At 41.9% G+C, this 23,403-nt stretch overlaps 3 protein-coding genes across 3 annotated transcripts; 2 read left to right on the top strand and 1 right to left on the bottom strand.

Moving 5' to 3' along the window:
- The first annotated feature begins 4,580 nt into the window (after positions 1 to 4,580).
- LOC130208631 (caveolin-2-like) lies at positions 4,581 to 6,429 on the top strand. Its single transcript, XM_056437880.1, is given in 3 exon segments — positions 4,581 to 4,778; positions 5,847 to 6,034; positions 6,270 to 6,429. Coding segments are annotated over 3 exon segments (546 nt in total).
- Positions 6,430 to 11,128: 4,699 nt separating this feature from the next.
- cav3 (caveolin 3) lies at positions 11,129 to 14,484 on the top strand. The gene is made up of 2 exons (XM_056437881.1): positions 11,129 to 11,365; positions 12,616 to 14,484. The coding sequence occupies exons 1-2, from the start codon at positions 11,249 to 11,251 to the stop codon at positions 12,955 to 12,957; spliced, it is 459 nt and encodes a 152-aa protein (XP_056293856.1). The 5' UTR covers positions 11,129 to 11,248; the 3' UTR covers positions 12,958 to 14,484.
- A 331-nt stretch (positions 14,485 to 14,815) lies between these two features.
- oxtra (oxytocin receptor a) lies at positions 14,816 to 23,361 on the bottom strand. The gene is made up of 2 exons (XM_056437879.1): positions 22,147 to 23,361; positions 14,816 to 15,635 (listed from the first exon to the last, which is right to left on the bottom strand). The coding sequence occupies exons 1-2, from the start codon at positions 23,072 to 23,074 to the stop codon at positions 15,382 to 15,384; spliced, it is 1,182 nt and encodes a 393-aa protein (XP_056293854.1). The 5' UTR covers positions 23,075 to 23,361; the 3' UTR covers positions 14,816 to 15,381.
- Positions 23,362 to 23,403: the final 42 nt, after the last annotated feature.

The raw sequence follows: 23,403 nt of genomic DNA, 5'->3' as shown, positions 1-23,403 counted from the left end.
TCATGGACCGGGTGTTGCGTCCGCACGCTGCATATGCTGCTGCCTACTTGGATGATGTGATCATACACAGCACCACCTGGGCGGAGCATGTGCAGCGGGTGGGCGCGGTGCTGGAGTCCCTGAGGCAGGCGGGGCTTACGGCCAACCCGGGGAAGTGTGCAGTTGGACGGAGGGAGGTACGGTATCTGGGGTACCACTTGGGCGCCGGGCAGGTGCGCCCTCAGGTGGACAAGACCGCCGCCATCGCAGCCTGCCCGCGGCCCAAGACTAAAAGAGGTGAGGCAGTTTTTGGGGCTGGCGGGCTATTACAGGCGGTTCATCCCGAACTTTGCAGAGCTTACCAGCCCTTGACTGACCTGACCCGGAAAGGTGCCTCAGATCCGGTCCAGTGGACGGAGCGGTGCCAGTTGGTGTTTGAGGAGGTAAAGCAAGCTCTCTGTGGGGAGCCACTCCTTCACACGCCTAACTTCTCTCTCCCTTTTACTCTGCAGACTGATGCGTCGAACAGAGGGCTGGGGGCCGTTTTGTCCCAGCAGGTAGGGGGGTTTGACCGCCCCGTGCTGTACATCAGCCGCAAGCTGTCGGAGAGGGAGGGCAGGTACAGCACGGTGAAGGAGTGCCTGACCATCCGGTGGGCGGTCGACTCCCTGCGCTACTACCTCCTGGGACGCTCATTCACCCTCTGGTCGGACCACGCCCCGCTCCAATGGCTCCACCGCATGAAAGATACCAACGCCCGAATCACTCGGTGGTATCTGGCTTTACAGCCTTTTAATTTCAAGGTGATCCATAGGCCGGGGAAGCAGATGGTCGTGGCTGACTTCCTCTCCCGCGCTCATGGGGGGGAGGGGGAGTAGGTTAGGCCGGATATTGCCCCGGCCTAAGTCGGGCGGTGGAGGTATGTGGCAGCGGGGTGTGTTTAAGCTCGGCTGCAGAGTGGGTGGAGCGGGGGTGTGGTTCAGGGAACGGTGTCTGATTGTCATCAGCTGGACTGATTGGTAAATCGGTCCAGCTGATGACAATCTGTGTTTTGTGTATGTGAGGCTTTGCTCTTTAAAGGAGCTGGACGGACTGAAGACGAGAGAGCAGTGAGCAGAGACAGAGTCTGCGGTCCTAAAATTGGAATAAAACGTGTTACCAATTATCCCTCTGGTTGTGCATTCCTTGGTGCTTAGGGGGGGAAACCTACTGGTGACGGCTACAATCCTGTCACAGTTTGTTTCTCTATTTGTCTCCTCTCGTTTCATTTTCTCCCCTTATACATTTCTTGCCATGAAACAAAGAGACCAGAAGACACATTTTAAACGATTCATCCACAATTCAAGACTTCCTGGAGAGCAGCTGATGTGATAAAACCTACAATGTGCACACTAAGTTTTGTATCTCATGAATCCTGTTATCTATACGATGAAAGAAACCGGGATGGGACAAATCATCATTTGGCTCAAGCATTTGTTATACATGAATGCAAATTAGGACACAGTCTGGACAACCATCATACCATCTGAAGGATCACAAGCCATCACATTGTTATTCACAACGTACAGCTATCTGTATTTTCAAATGATTCAGACATGTGTTGACTTAAACCGAGTAGAAAGATATTGTTGTTTCATAAACACCTGGAAAGACAGGTGTGACAGTTGGAGCTTGATACGTTGATTTCCCGTCACAAATCTTAATACAAATGCAGGTAAAATGTTTGTATCATTCATCAAGTTCAAGAAACCATTTGTCCACATCTCTTTAAAATGTGTGCATCCGTTTCACACCCATGTGGTGTGAGCAGCAGCAAAGATCCCCCACTGAGCCGCATATTTCTCTCGAAGGCTGTAAAACAAGAATTGTAATCTCAGGCTGAATAACTGCAACGAAAGAATGAGCCTTTACTCCATCGTCGAGTCACAAGCCTTATCTGGGATGAAATGCTGAAAGACAACATAAGACTCTATGCAGCATACACCTTTGTATGTTTCTTGCAGTTATTGATAAAATTAAAATCCTGTCATCCAAAATAAAAAAACCTGCTTCTTTAAATAATCAGGAATAAGACATGTGATTAAGGAACACGACATCGAAGGCAAATCAAAGGACATGTCTGTTGTGTGTCATATAACACCAGCGTGTTTTCTTATTGACAAGCTTATTGATAATTAACATAACCACTGTCCACTTCACCCGCAAATTGTACTTGAAACCTTTAAATCAGAACCAAGTAGTTTCAAACCTTCTTCAGTCAAACGCTACAAACCAATATTCCAATTTGTCTTTTGCTTGTGAACGGTTATTAAACAGGAGATGTTTCAGATCTACAGACACAATTACAACACATTATGGAGGGCTCCTCGTTACGGTTTCCACACAGCATTAATCATCAGCTAATTGGACTCGACCAATGCAGTACTGCTGCGAATGGTAACACAAGCCCCCGAGTATGATGAAAGCAGTGAGCACTGAGAGATAATGAGCTATTTTGGCAACTGTCAGTGAAAAATCAAATTTGTCCAACAGTGAAAAACAAATGCAGACTTATTTCTTATTAAAAAGACAAACCATGACCAACAGAGTGCGCTATATACTCGTGAATTCTCCTTCTCTACCTCTTGGTTTGGACATTTCAGAGGATAAGGATTCTAGGACATTTCAACAAACAGTGAGATGTGTTGTCTGTTTGTGTTTGTCTTTTCAAAATGTAAAGGCGGTCAGAAGACGTAATAAGACTCAGATTGCTGTTGCCTTTGGATTCATATTATCTCTGAACATTGTATATTCTTTGCAATGTGAAGTTTTGCACACACCTTGGTCAATATTTTGCACATTTCACCCTCTTTATGAAAAATTTGTACTTTTTAAAAAGAGATCTATTTTACATATTTTTACTATTTTTTATTATAATTTTCAAAAATGTTTCAATATTTATTTGTATTCATGGTTTTAGAGTTTGGTAGTGCTTGCTTTTGTGGGTACTATATTTATTGATATGTACCTAATACCAAGGCATACATTAGAATAAACCTGATTCTTACTCAATCCCTAAACTTGAGATGTATGAATTGTGTAGAATTTATAATCAGTTGCAGTTTTCTTGGTGTGAGGTAAAAGATCAGTACATACCTGGATGTTTAATGAGGACAGCGTTATGAAAGAAATACTCCTTGTGTCATGAAACATGTGACATAACATGCGAGGCAGTACATCAAACAAAAGGCAAGGAATCTCTGTCTGTGTGGGTGTACGTGGGTGAATGTGTGTATGTCCTTTACACGTCTAGTTGAAACACTTTAATTTGAGCTTCTTCACACTTGGCGGGTGTATTGCTGGAAACCCAATGTCCAAGGTGGTGCAACTTGGACCGGCAGCAGGTTAAATATCAATACACTTTGAATAAACATGAATAAACAGCAGTCTGTGCCGAAGCAGGGGCGGGGCCAGAGGAGCAGGTGTAATTAAGTGTGGTCTGTGTAAAAGCCTGCTGCAGTTCATTGACAGCAGTTTACAGCTGATTAATGCTGGACTGAGAGTGCCACTCTGCCATTGCAACTCAAATTGTCCAGGTTTTCCATAGTAATTTATTATATTTCCACTGGCAGAATACCTCCACTAATAAATCCATGCCCAGACCTTCTAACCGAAAGTATAGTCATGGTATAATATGTAATAAACGTCATAACACAGTGTGTCATAAAAAAAGTCATTGTGTACTGTTAAAAAAACTATTAAAAATGTCAGTACAGTATACCCTATCGTTTCCCTGATAACCTTCATTATTAATGAAAAGTTCCCTCTCCACTGAAAGTTGCCATAATCAGACCAACTTTTAAAAAACTGGTTTCAACACCAATGACCAAAACAACCGGCCTGTTTCCGGTTTACGTTCATCTCCAACATTCAACTACCCTGGCTCCCGCTGTCACAACTGTTTAACTTTTCAATCGTTGTATCAATTAAAGCACTTCATAATCCTTCCCTTGCCTATTTCACAGACATCCTTCAGACTTGTATTTTGACAATTAACAGTATTATTACCATATACGATAGCTTTGTGGAGTGAGTCGAGCGCCACCGCAGTGGGCCAATCCAAGCCACAGCTCATGGACTGCAGTTCACGTTAGCTGCTGAATGAACTAACGTCCCAACCAAACTCTGTCTCTTCTCCAGAGTTAACTAGCGATACGCAGTTCTTGACAGCACTGTTCATATTGCTAAATACATTCACGTTAACACCCTTAATGATTGGAGCTGCTGAAAGAACTGTGTTTCTAATGGATTACAGTCAACTCTGTCTTCATGATGACGATATACCCATGAAAGTGCCAAAATACCGCCCTGATCATATTCAGTCACGCAATATTCAAGAAAGAAGTGGAGGTTGAATAGCGATGGCCATGGGCCATTTGTCATTCCTCATAGTGTGTCACTTGGAAAATGTCACTGAAGACAAGCCTTTAAAAGTCAATGAAGGCATTTCTCACAAGAAGCAAAGCAGTCAGCAGTCCACTATGTTACATCTGAGTGTCAGTGACCAGCCTGCAGAGCAGTAAGCCATCCTCCTGCTGCCCTGCTCATCCGCCACATTTCCAATGACCACAGCCGTCAACAGAGCCAGGACACAGCTCGACTTGGTGGAAATGGAGCCCTAGGGATTTAACGACAAAGGAACAATGGAACTGGTGGAGGTCAAAGTGAATGCACAATCTGAATATCTAAATGCCATCATCAGTGACGCAAGCCCTCTGATTCATGACAGGGATCCCAAAAGAGTCAACAAGAATCTCAAGGTAACGAGTGTGTACTGTCACTGGGGTTTAATTCAAGTAGAATACACATAAACCTTCAGACAGCACACAACACAGCCCACAAGCTGACGTGCGTCCTTTCTGTTTGTGGAGGAACGGAGAACGTGACGGTTCAGTAAAAATAAACACACATGCCAGTCCCTTATCTAAAACTGTCAATGGACACATTATTGAAATAAAGCTTTCTCTTAGTGCAAATGTTTATCTAGGACAATGTCTTTTGATTTTGTGCTCAGGTAATTTAACACTACCACCTTAAAGAGTTACATATCAATATGCTGCATAATACTGAGCTGACGTGCACACGATCACACACACACATCTGTCTCTGTCGATGAGATTCTAAACTGCTAAGTGATATTGCAATAAAAATGTCTCTGCGCAGGTCATTTGCGTCACCCATCATTCTCAGTCTGCATGTCGAGATGTTGTGCCATGATGCCTACATATCCAATCACTGTTCTTTGCATTATATTGAACATTTGTGAGGAAAATACTTACACTACCGTTCAAAAGTTTGGGGTCACCCAGACAATTTCGTGTCTTCCATGAAAACTCACACTTTTATTTATCAAATGAATTGAACATTTCATAGAACATATAGTCAAGACATTGACAAGGTTAGAAATAATGATTAATATTTGAAGTATTAATTTTGTTCTACAAACTTCAAGCTCAAAGGAAGGCCAGTTATAGCTTATATCACCAGCATAACTGTTTTCAGCTGTGCTAGCATAATATTGCACAAGGGTTTTCTAATCAGACATTAGTCTTCTAAGGCGATTAGCAAACACAATGTACCATTAGAACACTGGAGTGATAGTTGATGGAAATGGGCCTCTAAACACCTATGGAGATATTTCATTAGAAACCAGACACTTCCACCTAGAATATTAATTTACCACATTAACAATGTATAGAGTGTATTTTTGATTAATTTAATGTTATCTTTATTGAAAAAACAGTGCTTTTCTTTGAAAAATAAAGACATTTCTAAGTGACCCCAAACTTTTGAATGGTAGTGTACATTGTCCCTGTGTGTGTCTTGAGGTCACATTTGAGGATGTGATTGCAGAGCCTCCCTCGGTGCGGAGCTTTGATAACGTGTGGTTGTGGAGTCATGCCGTGTTTGAGGTGTCCAGAATGTGGATCTACCACTTCATCTCCTTCCTTCTGGCAGTGCCAGTCTCAGTGGCAGCAGGGATCCTCTTTGCTGTGCTCAGCTGCCTTCACATCTGGTAGTAAAACTGCTGTAAAACTGAGATGAGAGAGAGTTTAAGTGTGGATGAACTGCTAAACACTTTTTCTGGTAAATAAGGATTATTGAGAAGGTAATTGAATTACATATAGTTTTTCAACCTTTTCCATACTTCACATTGTTCCCCAATGTGAACAGTTTTTATGAAAGTAGAATAATTTCTACGTTTTATCAAGACGATGAGCTAATGTTTTCACCTCCCTGTATCCTTTCAGGTTAATCATGCCCTCTGTACAGCTCCTTCTCATCAACATGCACTGGGTTCAAACTGTGTGGGGCAGCATACTGAACATCCTCATCAGCCTCTTATTTATTAGTGTTGGAAAGAGCTGTGGTCGAATCACTGTCCATCTGGCTAAAGATGAAGACAAATAGAAAACACGCTTTGTGTCAATATTTGGTAAAAACTGAGAAAAAGCAAGTGGTAACAGATTGCATTGTAATTCCTTAAAGGTAAATGATAGTATGCTTCATAATTGTCATTACTTTGTATAATTGAATGCTGACATATTGACATACAATTTGTCCCTTTTGTGATGATGTTGATGTTTGACTCTAAGTCAGCGCCTGAACACACATGTGTTGTATTATGTGGGGTAAATGATGCTTATATTACAGAAGAAAATAGCAATAATATGTGTTTAAATTCATAAAACTGGCTTGTAATTCTGGCCTGTAAAGTTAAAAAAAGACAAGCAAGCCGACAACAACATAACAATCTCTGGATGTGAAGTGTGAATTGGAAGTGAGCTTATTGGAGAGAAACATTTATTGCAATATTGATATTGATATAATGATTTAAAATTGAAAAAAATTAGGAAATCACATTAATGAAATTCATTAAATCCTGATTTGAATGTATTTAATTCTCAATAATACTGTTTCGCAATAGTGATAACATAAACACACTTTTATAAGTGTTCAGCATCTGATATGGAATATTGTATCCCCTTTTAAACTAATGATGTTTTGCTTTTTAACCATAAGTTATGCTTAGTAAACATATATCCACTATGAAACTGACATTTAATTTGTTATCATGAACTCAATAACAGTGCAACATCATACACGGAAAATACTTCAAATTATTATATTCAAGGTTATAGTTTCAGTAGGCTACATATAAGCAGAAGACTAATCATGCACTGGCAGTGCACAACTGGCAAACACGCTGCACCTGCACATAGAATAACACTAATAAAAATACAAAAGTAATCAAATCTAGTATCGAAGTAAAATCACTATGTTGCCAATCTAGCTATCAATGCCGAAATGTTCTTCTTTAAAACTTCCAAAATCACAGCAGTAAAAATAAATAAAGTTCACAGCTGGCCCAACACGGCTACACTCACAAACAATACCTGGTTAGTAAGACCTCGATTGACCTATTTCACTTCACATAAGTGTCGTCTGGGGTTGTGATCAGCATTCAATAACAGTTATCCATTTCAACTTGTTTTACTTGAACTAGTTTCTGACTCAGGCTGGACTCAACGTTTGTATTTTTGTCTGTACTGGGTACTATCGAAGTCTTTTTATCGAGGGGATGGGACTAAATTGCCTTTGTTCAATTAGAAGTCTACATTTGGCTGCCCTAATTTAGTTTGTCTGTTTTTTTAAATTTTCTTTAAGAAAAAAATTATTTAAATTTTAATATATACACTACCGTTCAAAAGTTTGGGATCACCCAGACAATTTCGTGTTTTCCATGAAAACTCACACTTTTATTTATCAAATGAGTTGCAAAATGTATAGAAAATATAGTCAAGACATTGACAAGGTTAGAAATAATGATTTGTATTTGAAGTATTAATTTTTTTCTTCAAACTTTGCTTTCGTCGAAGAATGCTCCTTTTGCAGCAATTACAGCATTGCAGACCTTTGGCATTCTAGCTGTTAATTTGTTGAGGTAATCTGTTGAAATTTCACCCCACGCTTCCTGAAGCACCTGCCACAAGTTGGATTGGCTTGATGGGCACTTCTTGCGGACCATACGGTCAAGCTGCTCCCACAACAGCTCAATGGGGTTGAGATCTGGTGACTGTGCTGGCCACTCCATTACAGACAGCATACCAGCTGCCTGCTTCTTCCCTCAATAGTTCTTGCACAATTTGGAGGTGTGCTTTGGGTCATTGTCCTGTTGGAGGAGGAAATTGGCTCCAATCAAGCGCTGCCCACGTTGCAAAATGGAGTGATAGCCTTCCTTATTTAAAATCCCTTTTACCTGGTACAAATCTCCCACTTTACCAGCACCAAAGCAGCCCCAGACCATCACATTACCTCCACCATGCTTGACAGATGGTTTCAGGCACTCTTCCAGCATCTTTTCACCTGTTCTGCGTCTCACAAATGTTCTTCTGTGTGATCCAAACACCTCAAACTTGGATTCATCTGTCCAGAACACCTTTTTCCAATCTTCCTCTGTCCAATGCCTGTGTTCTTTTGCCCATACCAATCTTTTCTTTTATTGGCCAGTCTCAGATATGGCTTTTTTTGCCACTCTGCCTAGAAGGCCAGCATCCCGAGTCGCCTCTTCACTGTCGGCGTTGACACTGGCGTTTTGGTACCATTTAAAGAAGCTGCCAGTTGAGGCCCTGTGAGGCGTCTATTTCTCAAACTAGAGACTCTAATGTACTTGTCTTCTTGCCGAGTTGTGCACGGGGCCTCCCACTTCTCTTTCTGCTCTGGTTAGAGCCCGTTTGTGCTGTTCTCTGAAGGGAGTAGTACACACCGCTGTAGGAAATTTTCAGTTTCTTTGCAATTTCTCGCATGGAATAGCCTTCATTTCTAAGAACAAGAATAGACTGGCGAATTTCACATGAAAGTTCTTTTTTTCTGGCCATTTTGAGAGTCTTATCGAACCCACAAATGTGATGCTCCAGATAATCAACTAGCTCAAAGGAAGGCCAGTTGTATAGCTTATATCTCCAGCATAACTGTTTTCAGCTGTGCTAACATAATTGCGAAAGGGTTTTCAAGGGTTTTCTAATCATCCATTAGTCTTCTAAGGCGATTAGCAAACACAATGTACCATTAGAACACTGGAGTGATAGTTGCTGGAAATGGGCCTCTATACACCTATGGAGATATTTCATTAGAAACCAGACGTTTCCACCTAGAATAGTCATTTACCACATTAACAATGTATAGAGTGTATTTCTGATTGATTTAATGTTGTCTTCATTGAAAAAAACAATGCTTTTCTTTGAAAAATAAGGACATTTCTAAGTGATCCCAAACTTTTGAACGGTAGTGTATTTTTAAATGTTATATTTGTTTCTTACTATTCTATTTGTTTTGCCTTGACTCTCTGTAGAGCACTTTGTAAACATTGTTTTAAAGGTGCTATATAAATACAGTTATTATCATTATTATTATTATTATTATTACATTGCCCGATATAGCCAATAAGAAAAATCAGTATGAGCAATATTACTCTTGAAAGACACAGGAAAAAATAAATTCCTGTTGGAAAATATATAATAATATCTGACACATTGTTAAGCAAACAAAATAATACACAGAATAAAATATTCTTCCAGAGCCCAATTCTCTACCGGCTAACAGTTCATTAATTTCCTTCATTGGACACAATTGAGTATTTTTGGAAAAAGTACTGCTCAGGGAATTAAGGAATGTAAGATTACTACTTTAAAAATGTATGGTACACAATAAAAGTAATTGTGTAGGCTTATGTATCAAGTAAAACTGCACTGTTAATATAAATCAAGTCAATATACCATCCCGAGTAGACACCCACTCTCACCATTACATTCTATATGACTCTAAATGTAAGTCTGAGAGGTCGGGGAGCCTGGTCTGTCTGCCGACATTAAATGAACGACAGGAGCAGTGCAGTCTCAGCTGATTGCATTTACGCCCATAGAGGCAGAGGAATGCCCACCATGACTCTCTGCTGGGCTATTTCTGTCCCTGTGCCTCCATGCCAAACTGGCCTCAACTCTCTCATACTCTTGTAATTGGGTTGTCTCTCTATCACATGCACTCAGATCCCATTCCACCCCTCCCTCCCTCTGTCCCTGTCTTGTCCACCAGGGAACCGGGGCAACAAATAGACGCATTGAAGTCACGCTTCCTGTTCTGTTCTTACACCCCACTGACTGAGATAAATAGCAACAGAGTGCACGTGATGCACCGGTTTTCATCGGCACCTCCTCCTCTTCCCCCTCTGTTTGGCAGCAACACGCTTTATGTTTATGCAACCTGCTGATATAGAAAGCTATGACTGATAGCAACAACTGCACAGCTTATGAAGACGAGTCAGAGTTTATTTTTGGGCACCATTGGATTTTATGGATCTTGAATTAGAATAGAACTGCTCAGAAACATGCAAGTATGTCAAGCAAGTTCTCCAAATCAAAAGACACACAACAAATATGTTGAGAAATAAAACCAAACTATCAGAACAACTCTGATAATTATATTTCTCAGTGCAGCACATGCTCTTCTGTAACTGTAACCCTACAGTTGACACTGTAGAGCAGGTAATGTACAGTTTTTCAAATTGGCCTAATGCCAACAAAAAAAGGGGATATCTAACTGACTTGAGAACGTTATGAAGGTGATGAGCTGATGAATTCAACTCCTATCAAGTGTTTTTCAATGTGAATCACATTTCTGCTTCTGAATGATAGCCTACACATTACAATAATACTGTCATCCACATTGACATTACAGTGCACTGTAATCCTGGCATTATTCCATTTACTTATTTTCTCTTTTCTGTTGTGCAGTTTTAAACAAAACCAACCAAAATCATTTAAAAAATAAGTTCACTATTTGAATGTGTCCAAACTACAGCCAGAGCAGGAGGGTGTGTTTGTGCTCCGTGGAAGTTCGTGCCAATGTGTAAACCCTGCCCAGATAGCCCACAGCCCTGTGTGAAATGTGACACAACCCTGGGATCTCCTTTAAGGCATGCTTTTCAGTATGTGTGCATTACATTGTGTGTGTGCCCACCGTGTGTGTGTGTGTGTGTGTGTGTGCATGCGGGGGGGGGGGTCAGGCCTCCATTTTTACCAGGGCGGCTGCAGCAGCTGTCCACTGGCATGCAGAGGGAGCGTCACAGTGGTGATACAGGGGTTCAGAAGGGAACCGAAGTGGCTCGGTGCAGTTTGATCGGGGAAGGTTTTCTCTCACCGTCTTCAGCCCGTCCAGGACCTGCAGCCCCACCATGGCGGATCAGTACCAATTCAACGGCAACGAGGAGAAGATTGTGAAGGACAGCCACACCAAGGAGATTGATCTAATGAACAGAGATCCCAAGCAGATCAATGAGGACGTGGTGAAGGTTTGTGCGGCATGGAGACTCCACCCTGTCACAGAGAGGATTAAGAACATAAACCCTGTCTTTGAAATTTAGGGAGAGAATAAATAAAGTGGTTAGTAGAAAAAAAAGACAGGGAAACAGATTGTTATACTGTCTGGGAGATCGTTAAATAGACCAAGAGCTATTCCTGTTGCCTGTGCAGAACCAAACGTTTATTTTGGGAATGAGGTAGAAGTGTGTGAAACTGATACACTGTGCCGCTGGGATTTATTTAGGTTTGACAACTGTTTATCCTGGGATTGTTGCCGCGGTAATGTTACAAAATATTTCTCTACGTACACATTTAAATTATATTTAGTTTGAATATGGGATTCATGTAAACATGGTCAATGAAGATGTTAAATCCCAAGTTATGAGCAGAGCATATGTTTAGTGTGTACAGACTTCAAAAAGGATTTACACAGTGGAAAGTTATTAATTGATCTGGTCCAGGAGTTAGTGGAAGTATAGCATTTACATTTTAATCTAGTCATTTTTTACAAACATAACTTATCTTTACTTGCCTTATCAGATAAATATATGAATATTGAAACGGTCTCACTAATTAGTCAGGGGAACTTATCAGATTTACCATCTTTTTGGTGACCATCTACTGTTTTTAAAGAACACTGATTCTTTTGCTGAATTTGAATACAGCAATCCCTCGAGAGCATGAAAAGGCCGGATCTTGCAGAGAAAATATAAAACAGTGCATGTCTAACCATTTATTCAAAGGATGATCTCAGGTGGCTATCTCTGCAAGAGAAGGACACTGACTTGTTACTTCCCATACTGATCGCATCCAGTGGTCTGGAAGAAAATAAATACTTTTAGATGTGCAGTGCAGCTATCTGTCAGGATGTCATGTGAGAATAATTTATAGCTGATTTTGACCTTGCAATTCGAAAGCGGTTTTCCAATGAACCGGGTGACATACTGAAAGCTGAAAGCTTTGGTTTCTAAGAAATGTGTTGAGCTTTTAGATAGATTTGATCCAGCATTAAAAGCCACTGCATACATGTTCTTGTCTATGATGTGTGACACATCATTTATTTCTCTGCATAACTTGGACACTCTGCAGCTTTCACAAGCTTAATGTTTATACTTAACTTTGGTATGTGCATACTGCATATCACTTAGAACCCACAGAGGTCCGGTGGAGGGAGATAGATACAAGTGGTGAGCACTCAGGGATGTGTCGTAATCAACTTCTCTTTTACTTTCCCTATTAGGTGGACTTTGAAGACATCATTGCGGAGCCTGACGGTACACACAGTCTGGATGGGGTGTGGAAGCTCAGCTACACCACCTTCACTGTGTCCAAGTACTGGTGCTACCGCATCTTGTCTGCTGTCTTTGGTATCCCCATTGCTCTGCTCTGGGGCTTCCTGTTTGCATGCATCTCCTTCTGCCACATCTGGGCTGTGGTTCCCTGCATCAAGAGCTGTCTGATCGAGTCACAGTGCATCAGCCGCATCTACTCCCTCTGCATCCAGACCTTCTGTGATCCCTTCTTCGAAGCCTTCGGAAAGATCTTCAGCAGTGTGCGCGTTGTACTGCGCAAAGAAGTCTAAGAACTCACACAGTAGCGTTTATAGTATGATTGGATGAAGTGTGGTATCTTTTTATACACCAGAAGCTCAGCCCTGACACCTTGCTCACTCCCTGATACTCCTCCTTCTTCCTTTATAACATGCAGTTCCCCACACACCCATCCTCAAGCTCTGGCCCGACATGCCCAGTGAGCCTTTTGCCACCAGAAGCTCTGAGACAGCTGCATAGGCAGCGTGGTTCTGTGACTGCGCTGACACTCCTGCAGGGCTCACTGCTCCTCGCTGAGGGAGAAGAGGACGGCCTGTCATGATGAGGATCTATCTGTATCACATAAGCCAAAGACAATAGCTACTCGAATCACAACAATTTAAATGAACTCCCTAACTCTGCTGCGCCTGTGGACAACGCTGCCTGCATGCATTTGGCCATTCTTACAAGTTATATCTATGCTGTATGTTGCTGTGTCTTGTATTTCACTTTATACTGATTGAAATGGATTTAACATTCATATATGTAGCCTTATTTGAAAATCTTTAACAAAATCAAAGGAATTGGAAATGTTTTATTTACAAAATTATTTTGTAATTTGTCATGACTCCAGTTTGTTTTGACTGTGTTGATGAAAGAAATATGTTTCGAACCGTCACGCAGATAAACTACTTCCTTTTATTAAAGCGTGATCAGTTAATGTCTCCACATTTCAGTCGAGTATGTGGAAACAAGACTGGAACAAACTACTGACATGGGCGACAAAGGCTAAATACATGGGCTGAATTGAAAATTGTCACTATACTATTTATATTGCACCACTGGTTCAGTACATGTGTGTTATTTTATTTCATTCTGAAAGGCTCAAGAAATACATTTTTAAGAGATACCAATCATCTTAACCATGTTTCAAGGATATTGTGGTCTACTTGAGTGGACCTGGGAGCTGTGACCCACTAGAGGCTGCTGTTGTGATTTCATTTGCTTCTCTTTCTGTCAGATCCATTATTGATGATTCAGTGTCACCACACCCTTCTTTGTTCATTACTGCAGCGTGTTTCTGTCTGGGTGATTCTTTTGTCCTTTATTAGGCTAGAAAATGTGCAGTTCTATTATGTATATGAGCAGAAAGCATTGAGTTGATAAATGATCAGGGTCAACCAGTGTAATTAAGGAGCTAGAGTGATATTTTCCAAAACCTACAAAAGTAATTAATGTGCAGGATAAAAATCACCATTATATATATATATATATATTTATACACATATTGCCTTCTGTAAATTATTGATTACACTTGTGTAATTACAGATTCACAAATTGCCCCTATTGGTATCTGTAGAAATGGAAAAAAATACTGATAACCTTTGATCATAAAGATAATGGCAACGGCACTTTGTTAAGCACCTTTTTCACCTTTAAAAGTTTCAGATTTAATATATTCTACATATTTTGTCCTCATATAATCTTTGCCACCAGTGTATGGTTACCTTATGCAAGGTCACATTATCAAGGCTATAAGGGAAGTAAACTCCCCCTAAATATAAATACTTTCAAATTATGATATTTTTGGTTCATGAAATGCTTCTGTCGTCCACACAGTAATACAATTATTATATTATATTGCACCATATCATGAAACAATTGTTGCCCCGAGAAACCTCCAGAAGTATGGCTAACTTTAGTTTGCTCTAGTCTCCCACATCTCAGTCCAACAAGAAGTTAAAAGTTTCAATGTGCTGCCAGAATTTTGCAGGAACGCAGTGACGTTATTGATTTGTCATAGACAAACATCCCTCTGGAAATGTTCCAGCAACCTTCCCAAGGATTTTAAGAAGCAACTGGAGCTCTAATAAGCATCAGCTAGGTGTACATAACAGGGGCTTCAGTGCATTTGTGCTGCTTTTGCTCTTTATTTATTTATTATTTTACACTTTACCAGTGACAGACAACAATGACATCTCACATCTAACAATATATCAAGTAACAGTTTACATGTACAGTATGCAATTCATTGCAAATGTAAGAAAGTGAACAACAATATGGTACACATTATTTATAAACAGTGAGCAATTTCATCATAACACAGACAAACAGGATCCACAAGCTTTGCTGGTGACAACTGAATCAGTAATGCTTCACGGTTGAAAGTGCTTTAAAAATATTAGCTTTTCTTGACTTTCTCTGCACTGCAAATATGTAATTGCAAATATATATCACAGCCGTAATAATGTTCTGTACATCTTTCTAGTTCGCAATTACATATCCATGTCACACTGCAAGCTACTGTAAAGCAAAACAAATATTTGTGTTGTTTTTTCCCCCTTCAGAGGATGAACAGCAAGCCCCAAGGTGAGAGGTAACTGAAGGAGTTGAACTGCTGGATATGTTATGGGCGATGGCATTGGTGAAAGGCAGGGTGGGCATCTCGAGAAGAGAAGGCAAGGAAGGACGAGCGCTTATGTGGTGGAAGTCTGTGTGATGCTCCTCTGACTGCTTGTGCTTTTCATGGCAAAGGTTGAGGAGTTGCTCTTGTGACTGGAGTCAAAGTCACGCTCACACCTGCACTGGGAGGACTTGAGGTAGCGAGTGGAACAGCACAGAAAGTTCTGCTTAAGATCCTGGAACAGATGCCCAGCGAAGCACATGTAGATCCAGGGGTTACAGCAGCTGTTGAGGCTGGCCAGCAGCATAGAGATGATGAAGGGCATAGCTGCAGGAGATGAGAGAGAAGTTACTGAGCTGTGACAACAACAATGAACCTGCAGCTTTTTGGGAAGGTTAGTGGCTGACTTTATCTGACTTTATCGACTGTTATTCTCATCATATTTCACCAGTTGTACCCACACAATTTGTTTTACTTGTGATGATTTACAATGTGTATACCTGATAGCGATGTGGTTGTAGGGATGGCAATGCTGGTCCAGACTGCAGTCTCTCAAAATATTAAATGGATTGCCATAGATTTTGGAAAAGATATTCGTGCATCCCGAAGAATTAACCTCAATACCTTTGGCGATTACCAGATGTTTCATCTAGCACCACTATGAGCTTTGACATTTGTGGTTTTTGAGCAAATTATCATCACTACTTTTGAGGGAAGCCTTTGAAATCTGAAACAGAAATGCATGCCTGATTTATAGATGAATTGTAGCAATTTTGGTAATTCCCTACTTTTAATGTAGGTCTTAACTTCAAATGTTCCAGTACTTTGGTTTATGACCAAAATATGAAAAAAGAATAATGATAGCTAATTTTACCATCAGCCTCAGCTTTGTGTTTGGATGAAATCAGCAAATATTAGCATACCCTTAAGCAAATATAACGACGGTCTATCATCGACCAATAACTTCCGAAAGGGACGAAAACCATCTACACAGATACAGGGAACTGACTCTCTGGGCGGCGACTCCTTTCTAAGCTCTCACTGTAAAGTATGATGGTTAACATGTGACATCAGCAAGCTAACATGCAGTAGACTCGAGCCTCACAGAGCTGCTTGCATGGCTGTTTGGTATAGTATTGTTTCCTTTACCAATTTATCATTTTATGCCAATGTAGAATCAGTTAAATAATATGTGCTATAACTCAATATACTGAGTAGCTGTCGGGATTCTCAGTCTTTGAAATCAGCGATTGAAGGAGGAAAGACTTTCCTAATATTTGTAGCTATTTCTTGGGAGTTTTTCCTGATCTGATGTGAGGTCCTGGGAGAGGAATGTCGTATGTTCACAGATTGTAAAGCCGACTGAGGAAAATTCGGAATGTGTCATATTGGGCTATATAAAATAAACTGAATTGAATTGAATTGTAGATATGGGAGAGGCAGAAATGCTCCTCACACAACATTGGGTTTATAGGCAACCTACTGTGGCACGTGGATGACATTTCTGCTCGTCAACTCCACTATCCAGCTGACAGTTGGCAAATGAAGTTTGGATTCATTTAATTGGTTTGTATCCCATTGTTAACCTCCTCTTAGTGATTGCTAATCGGTCTGTGCTCCTGCTCCTCATGTCGTCACGAATGAAAGTCTCTGAGCTCGAACAGAATTGCTCAGCGAAAATGATCTCTGTAAGGGCAAGAAAGTCACATGCATGACTAATAGGAATTGAACAGAAGCCATTTACAGTTTAATTTTTTAGACCAAAACTTCAGTTCAAATTACTGCAGATAATTCATTATACTATCGTGTCATACATACGTTATATAATCTACCTTTGGGTAAGCGCTGCATTGTAAATGGCAGATGGCAGATGGCAGAAATATTTTTAAACTATATTTGAAAGAAAATGGCATTTCATGAAAAAACATATAAATTGCAACCATGAAACAAGTTAATGTACTGGCTGATATTAAACAATTGTACAGCAAACATAGCGAGCCAAGTATCAACCTGCTCGAGACTATAATGCTGCTGACATGGATGGAGGAATACACTTGCAAAAGACCAACTGGTGGTTATCAAGCAATCTTCTCAGTGAGGATGAGAGCAGAGCCTGAATGTAATTTGAGTAATAAGGGGATAATCAGGCAAAAATCGTGACTGATTTAGCTCACAGTGTCTTTCACAAGAGAAGGAAGAATCACACAGAACATGCAGTGCAGAATCTGAACGGTGATCCCCTGGGTGGTACATCTGTCTGTCTGTCAGAGCTGATGCTGGGAGGCCCTAAAAGACTCTTCAGCAAGTCATTAACAAGAACACGTTGTGCTGATTTGTGTTCCCTGAAGGTAAAACACAAGCATTGCAGTAATCTCCTTTTCATTCATTCTGGTCAGTGTTTACATTCCACCGCAAGCGAACGTGCAAGAGGCACAACGCATGCTTGCCGACCAGATACTATGTGTGGAACGGACTAACCCGGACTCCCTAGTTATTGTCCTTTAACAAGGGAAATCTCTCCCGCAAACTCCCCAAATACAAACAATTTATTAAATGCCCGACCCGAGAGGAGAACATTCTGGATCACTGCTACACCACAGTAAGCAGAGCCTATCACGCCGTCCCCCGCGCTGCAATGGGACTCTCGGACCACGTCACTCCGACTCTCTCCATCCTTGAGAGAGACGTCAACAGATTTTTTAATAGACAGAACCCCCGCAAAGCAGCCGGGCCAGACTCTGTCTCTCCATCAACCCTGAAGCACTGTGCTGATCAGCTGTCTCCGGTGTTCACAGACATTTTTAACACCTTACTGGAGACATGCCACGTACCAGCCTGCTTCAATACCTCCACCATCATCCCAAAAAAACAAAAGTCACTGGACTCAACGACTACAGACCCGTCGCCCTGACCTCTGTGGTTATGAAGGCATTTGAGCGTCTGGTGCTGGTTCACCTCAAAGCCATCACTGACCCTCTCCTGGACCCCCTGCAGTTCGCCTACAGAGCCAACAGGTCTGTAGACGATGCAGTCAACATGGCCCTACACTTCATCCTCCAGCACCTGGACTCCTCAGGAACCTACGCCAGGATCCTGTTTGTTGACTTCAGCTCTGCTTTCAACACCATCATTCCGGCTCTGCTTCAGGACAAGCTCTCCCAGCTGAGCGTGCCTGACTCCACCTGCAGGTGGATCACCGACTTCCTGTCTGACAGGAGGCAACGCGTGAGGCTGGGGAAGCACGTCTCTGACTCCAGGACTATAAGCACCGGTTCCCCTCAGGGCTGCGTTCTTTCCCCTCTACTCTTCTCCCTGTATACCAACAGCTGCACCTCCAGTCACCAGTCCATCAAGCTCCTGAAGTTTGCGGACGACACCACCCTCATTGGGCTCATCTCTGGGGGGGACGAGTCCGCTTACAGGTGGGAGACTGATCATCTGGTGACCTGGTGTGGGCAGAACAACCTGGAGCTAAATGCTCTGAAGACAGTGGAGATGGTGGTAGACTTCAGAAGGAACCCAGCCCCACCCACCCCCATCACCCTGAGGGACTCCCCAGTCGACACTGCAGAGTCCTTCCGCTTCCTGGGCACCATCATCTCCCAGGACCTCAAGTGGGAGCTGAACATCAGCTCCCTCACCAAAAGAGCTCAACAGAGGATGTACTTTCTGCGGCAGCTGAAGAAGTTCAACCTGCACTTCTACACCTGCATCATTGAGTCCATCCTCTCCTCCTGCATCACCATCTGGTACGCTGCTGCCACTGCCAGTGACAAAGGCAGACTGCAGCGTGTCATCCGTTCTGCCCAGAAGGTGATTGGCTGCAGTCTGCCATCTCTACAGGACCTGTTCGCCTCTAGGACCCTGAGGCGGGCAGGTCAGATTGTGGCCGATCCCTCCCACCCGGGACACATACTCTTTGAGGTCCTTCCCTCCGGCAGGAGGCTGCGGTCATCAGGACCAAAACCTCACGCCACAAAACCAGCTTCTTCCCGGCTGCCGTTGGCCTCATGAACAAGGCCCGGACCCCCACCTGACGTGGTCACTTATCCCTCCCCCACACCTCAAGCCTGTGTTATGCACACACTACTTTGCACACTGAACATTGCACATGCACTTTTGCACTCCTGCCCTGCTTTTTGTATTGTAGTACTTATTGTGTTTGTATGTTTTATGTTTTATGTTCATTGTATGTTCACTGTATGCACCTATACACCAGAACAAATTCCAGGTTGGTGTAAACCTACTTGGCAATAAATACAATTCTGATTCTGATTCTGATTTTTACATTCAGTGATATTTAAGATTAAATTGCTTTGAGAGGGTTTCTGTACATATGACAATGCCTTGCTCACGCCATGTAGAGGCATTATGTAGACTCTGAAAAGACACACTGTGCTTTGTGTCCATGAAGTCTTTCATGATAATCGAGTGCGAGTCAGCATCCAAGGCCAGATGATGGATATGTGTGTGTTCACTGATTTTATAATCAAAGTCAGGGTTTGACCTTATGAGTTTTCTGTTCTTTACATTATGAAATATGTCTGGCTCTTTTAAATATGAAATCAAAGATGCTATACTGATGTCATAAATCTAAGAGGAAGTCGATATTGACGTTTCCAAAAATCCTAATGATAAGCCTAACAGCGTGCTGAAAAGGGCACACGGCAGGGTCCTTTAGATCCCAGTGGCTTTTAATCTATTTATCTAAAAATACACAAATTGGTGCAATGCGGATATTGTATCGAAGGGTCAACATGTTATACATTGGGCGTGCTACACCAAATATGCTGAAACAATTAACTTTTTATATGCACCACAATAAAAGAGGTCATTATATGGAATAGCCCATGTAACATCATAATCTTCCTTTGAGATTAGCTGCTATCTCTAAATATTTGCTATACCTAAGTAATAATTTCACATGACGAATAATGAGTTTGTTCAGTATGTTCCTTACCGGCTGCTACACAAACTGTTTTAAAGGTACACACCGTGATTCAGTCGAAAATTCCAAACACATTATTTTGAACTATTGTCGCTTCCATATTAACAACATTATCTACAGCAACAAAATTGTCCTGAATAATTGTGTTTTCTGAAACTGGTTTGTGTACATCACGAGTGTTTGAAACACATGTTTGCAATGTATATTCTTCCCATAGTACGCCTGTCTGTCTAACTGTGTGATCTTGGCTCACTTTGCTCACTCTAATGGACACTTTATCTGCACACACAGGTGACACTCCAGCCTATCTTTTGTACACAAACACTGTCACGTGTAACTAATAGCTAATAGCTAATACTGGCCTTTCTAGGCACTGCTCACGTGGAGGACAGCCGTCAGCCTCCTCCCTGCACTGAGCAATGCTCTGCAACAGACAATGAATGAATCATGTGTGTTTCTCTTTTTCTGGAAACCGTAATGCTTTTACATAACTGTGAGGTGCAGCATCAGAGCCAAATGCACCTCCTCAGTGTTAAAGAGATGACAGCTCATTGTATTGTGCAACTGTTTCACTCCAACGTGTATATAGCCGCTGTGATCAGTGCAGCTTGAGGAGAATGACACACAATCATTCAGCTGGTAAAACTAAACAAAAGGCCTGAAACGCCAACGTCTCTTTGCTCTCTACTCATCAAGAAACATATTGTCTTATTTTAGCAGTTTATTTTTGTACAGTTTATTTAATTTTAGTCCGTTTTTGAGGAAAATGTTTCTCTTTTTTCTTTTTGTCTGATGAAATACTAAAGCAGTAATGTTATAAGGGATGGAAACTGCAAGAAAACAACATTTGTATCGTTTTGAGGAGATGCAGACATATTTGTATATTATGTATAGTCTTCATATTAATTGCTCTATATGGACTCTTCACTTTCCAGTTCAGACATGACTTTACATTCAACAGACTAATTAAAGCCCATTTCATATCAAACCCATCTTTACTTTCCACAATGCTATTACTTAAAGTGTGCTTTTCACTTACTCTATTTGAACGCAGTGGCACAGTACAAAAGTGAAGCAGAGTTTGCATATATTGATTAGTTGTTGAATGGGCGTTGCCATTACCCATCAGATCGATGGCCATAGGGAGCACGTACACATGGCTGCTTAATGGCCTAGTGTGGTTAAATGTCAACGTCGCACTTCAACAGCCCTACAGGTGCAAATAAACGCTGCTTGGCGCATGTTGGCTCACACTAATTTCATTAATGATTAGTCGTCACTCGGTCTCATGCAGCGTGAGGTCAGGAGTTGGCACTTTAAAGGCCATATGACTTATCACACAATAAACGAGCCATGCATTGACACATTAGATTAACTAATTATTGGTCAGTGTTTACGAGGCGCTGCTTTGTTGATGTAAACAAACTGCATGAGAAAACATAAGATGAACAATTAACTTGTGGTCTATACGACCGATTACTATTTCAATGCTATTTTTCCATTACAATTGCTAAATGTCTGAAACGCTGATATGTCACATACTCGGGCGTAGCCTGTAAGCAAGTCCAAGCACTTGTGATTTTAACAGACTTTTGAAATAGTCACTCATCGTTCAGTGCTTCAGTCCAGTCACTAAAATCAAGCCATGGCATCCTCGTGCGTAAAGGGCACTGATGCGCGTAGCAGGAAAAGGATGTGGCAGTTACCAATCAAATCTCAATTAATTTCCACTGCATGGCCATATACTGTCCGACAAATGTGAAAACAAATGAAAAAAGATGGGTCGTGTGTGTAAGTGTTAACAAAATGTTTCAGATGCATAACGACATTATATTTACGCAGCATTGGCGCGCGCACTCGGTTACATATTCGACTTTAAATTCAACCTACCCTCACGGGGCGCTGCTGGATCCCACGCAGACCACATCTGAACTGAGAAAAAAGGTGTCCAGCAGACGATATAAGCCAAGACGATCACAAAAGTCATTTTCACTGTGGTTATCTTCGCCTTGGAGATGAGCTTAACGCTGCTCACGCGGGCGAGTGTGTTGCATTTGGAGGTTTTGGGCGTCAGGCTTATACACTGCTCGCGCCTAGTTTTCAGTTTAAAGTTTTGCCATATTTTGAAGCTTATCAACCCGTAGCAAATACTCAGTATTGCGACTGGGATGATATATATAGTGAGACTGATCCATGTGATGTACGCTTTGGCTCCCCAAGGCTTCACGAAGTCGCCCCAGCAGTCATACACTCCTGATCCGGCCGAGCCAACCTCGATCAGGGAGAAAATGAGCATCTGCGGGATGCTGAGGAGCAGGCTCAGAACCCAGGAAAATATGACATAGAAACGGTCTTTTCTCCTGTGCAACGAACGGAGAGGCTGACAAATGGCCAAACACCTGTCTACAGACATCAACACTAACATGTAAGTGGAGGCGAACATTCCGACGACCTGCAGGTATTTCACCAACCTGCACAAAATGTCCGGTCCATAGAACCGAAATGTAATGTCCCAGATAAGTTGAGGGAGCACTTGAAATATTGCCACAACTAGATCGGCGATGCTCAGGTGCTTCATTAAGTAATACATGCGAGACTGACTGTGCTTGGTGGTGTGGATGGCCAGCAGGACGCACAGGTTCCCCGTCAGCGCCAAAAACAGCACCAGTGCGAGAACAGCCACCTCCACCTTCGCCACTTCTTCATTCCGCTTCAGAGGGTTTGTCTGATTCAACCAACCGGTGCTGTTAACCACACTTGAGTTCCGCCAGGGTTCGTTAGATTGCCAAAAGTCACTTTCATTTGAAATACTCTCCATTGTCGCAGTCGTGTCCTCTGCAGATGCGTCAGGGTCCTGCAGTCATGCAACCGCTGAAACGGTCACAGGCTGTGAAGTGAACAAGTCTCCCTTGTGTCCTCACAGGTGTCAAGACGAAGGGAGGTATGATGAGGCTCAGAAAAAGCACTTAAGTAATATTCAAGGATGTGTTGATCAATCTCGAATGTTTGTTAAAAAACGTAACACGCTATATGTCCACTTAGTAGGCCCTTTATGAATACATGTGGCCGCTAAAGACAGTAAAGTTAAGATGCAGAAATCTGCAATACGGACCTTCAAAACAGTACCACTAGGGTCTGAGACGCATG

This window comes from Pseudoliparis swirei, chromosome 18, assembly GCF_029220125.1.
Source record: "Pseudoliparis swirei isolate HS2019 ecotype Mariana Trench chromosome 18, NWPU_hadal_v1, whole genome shotgun sequence".
Lineage (NCBI taxonomy): Eukaryota > Metazoa > Chordata > Actinopteri > Perciformes > Liparidae > Pseudoliparis > Pseudoliparis swirei.
This window is presented reverse-complemented; position numbering and strand designations above follow the sequence as displayed.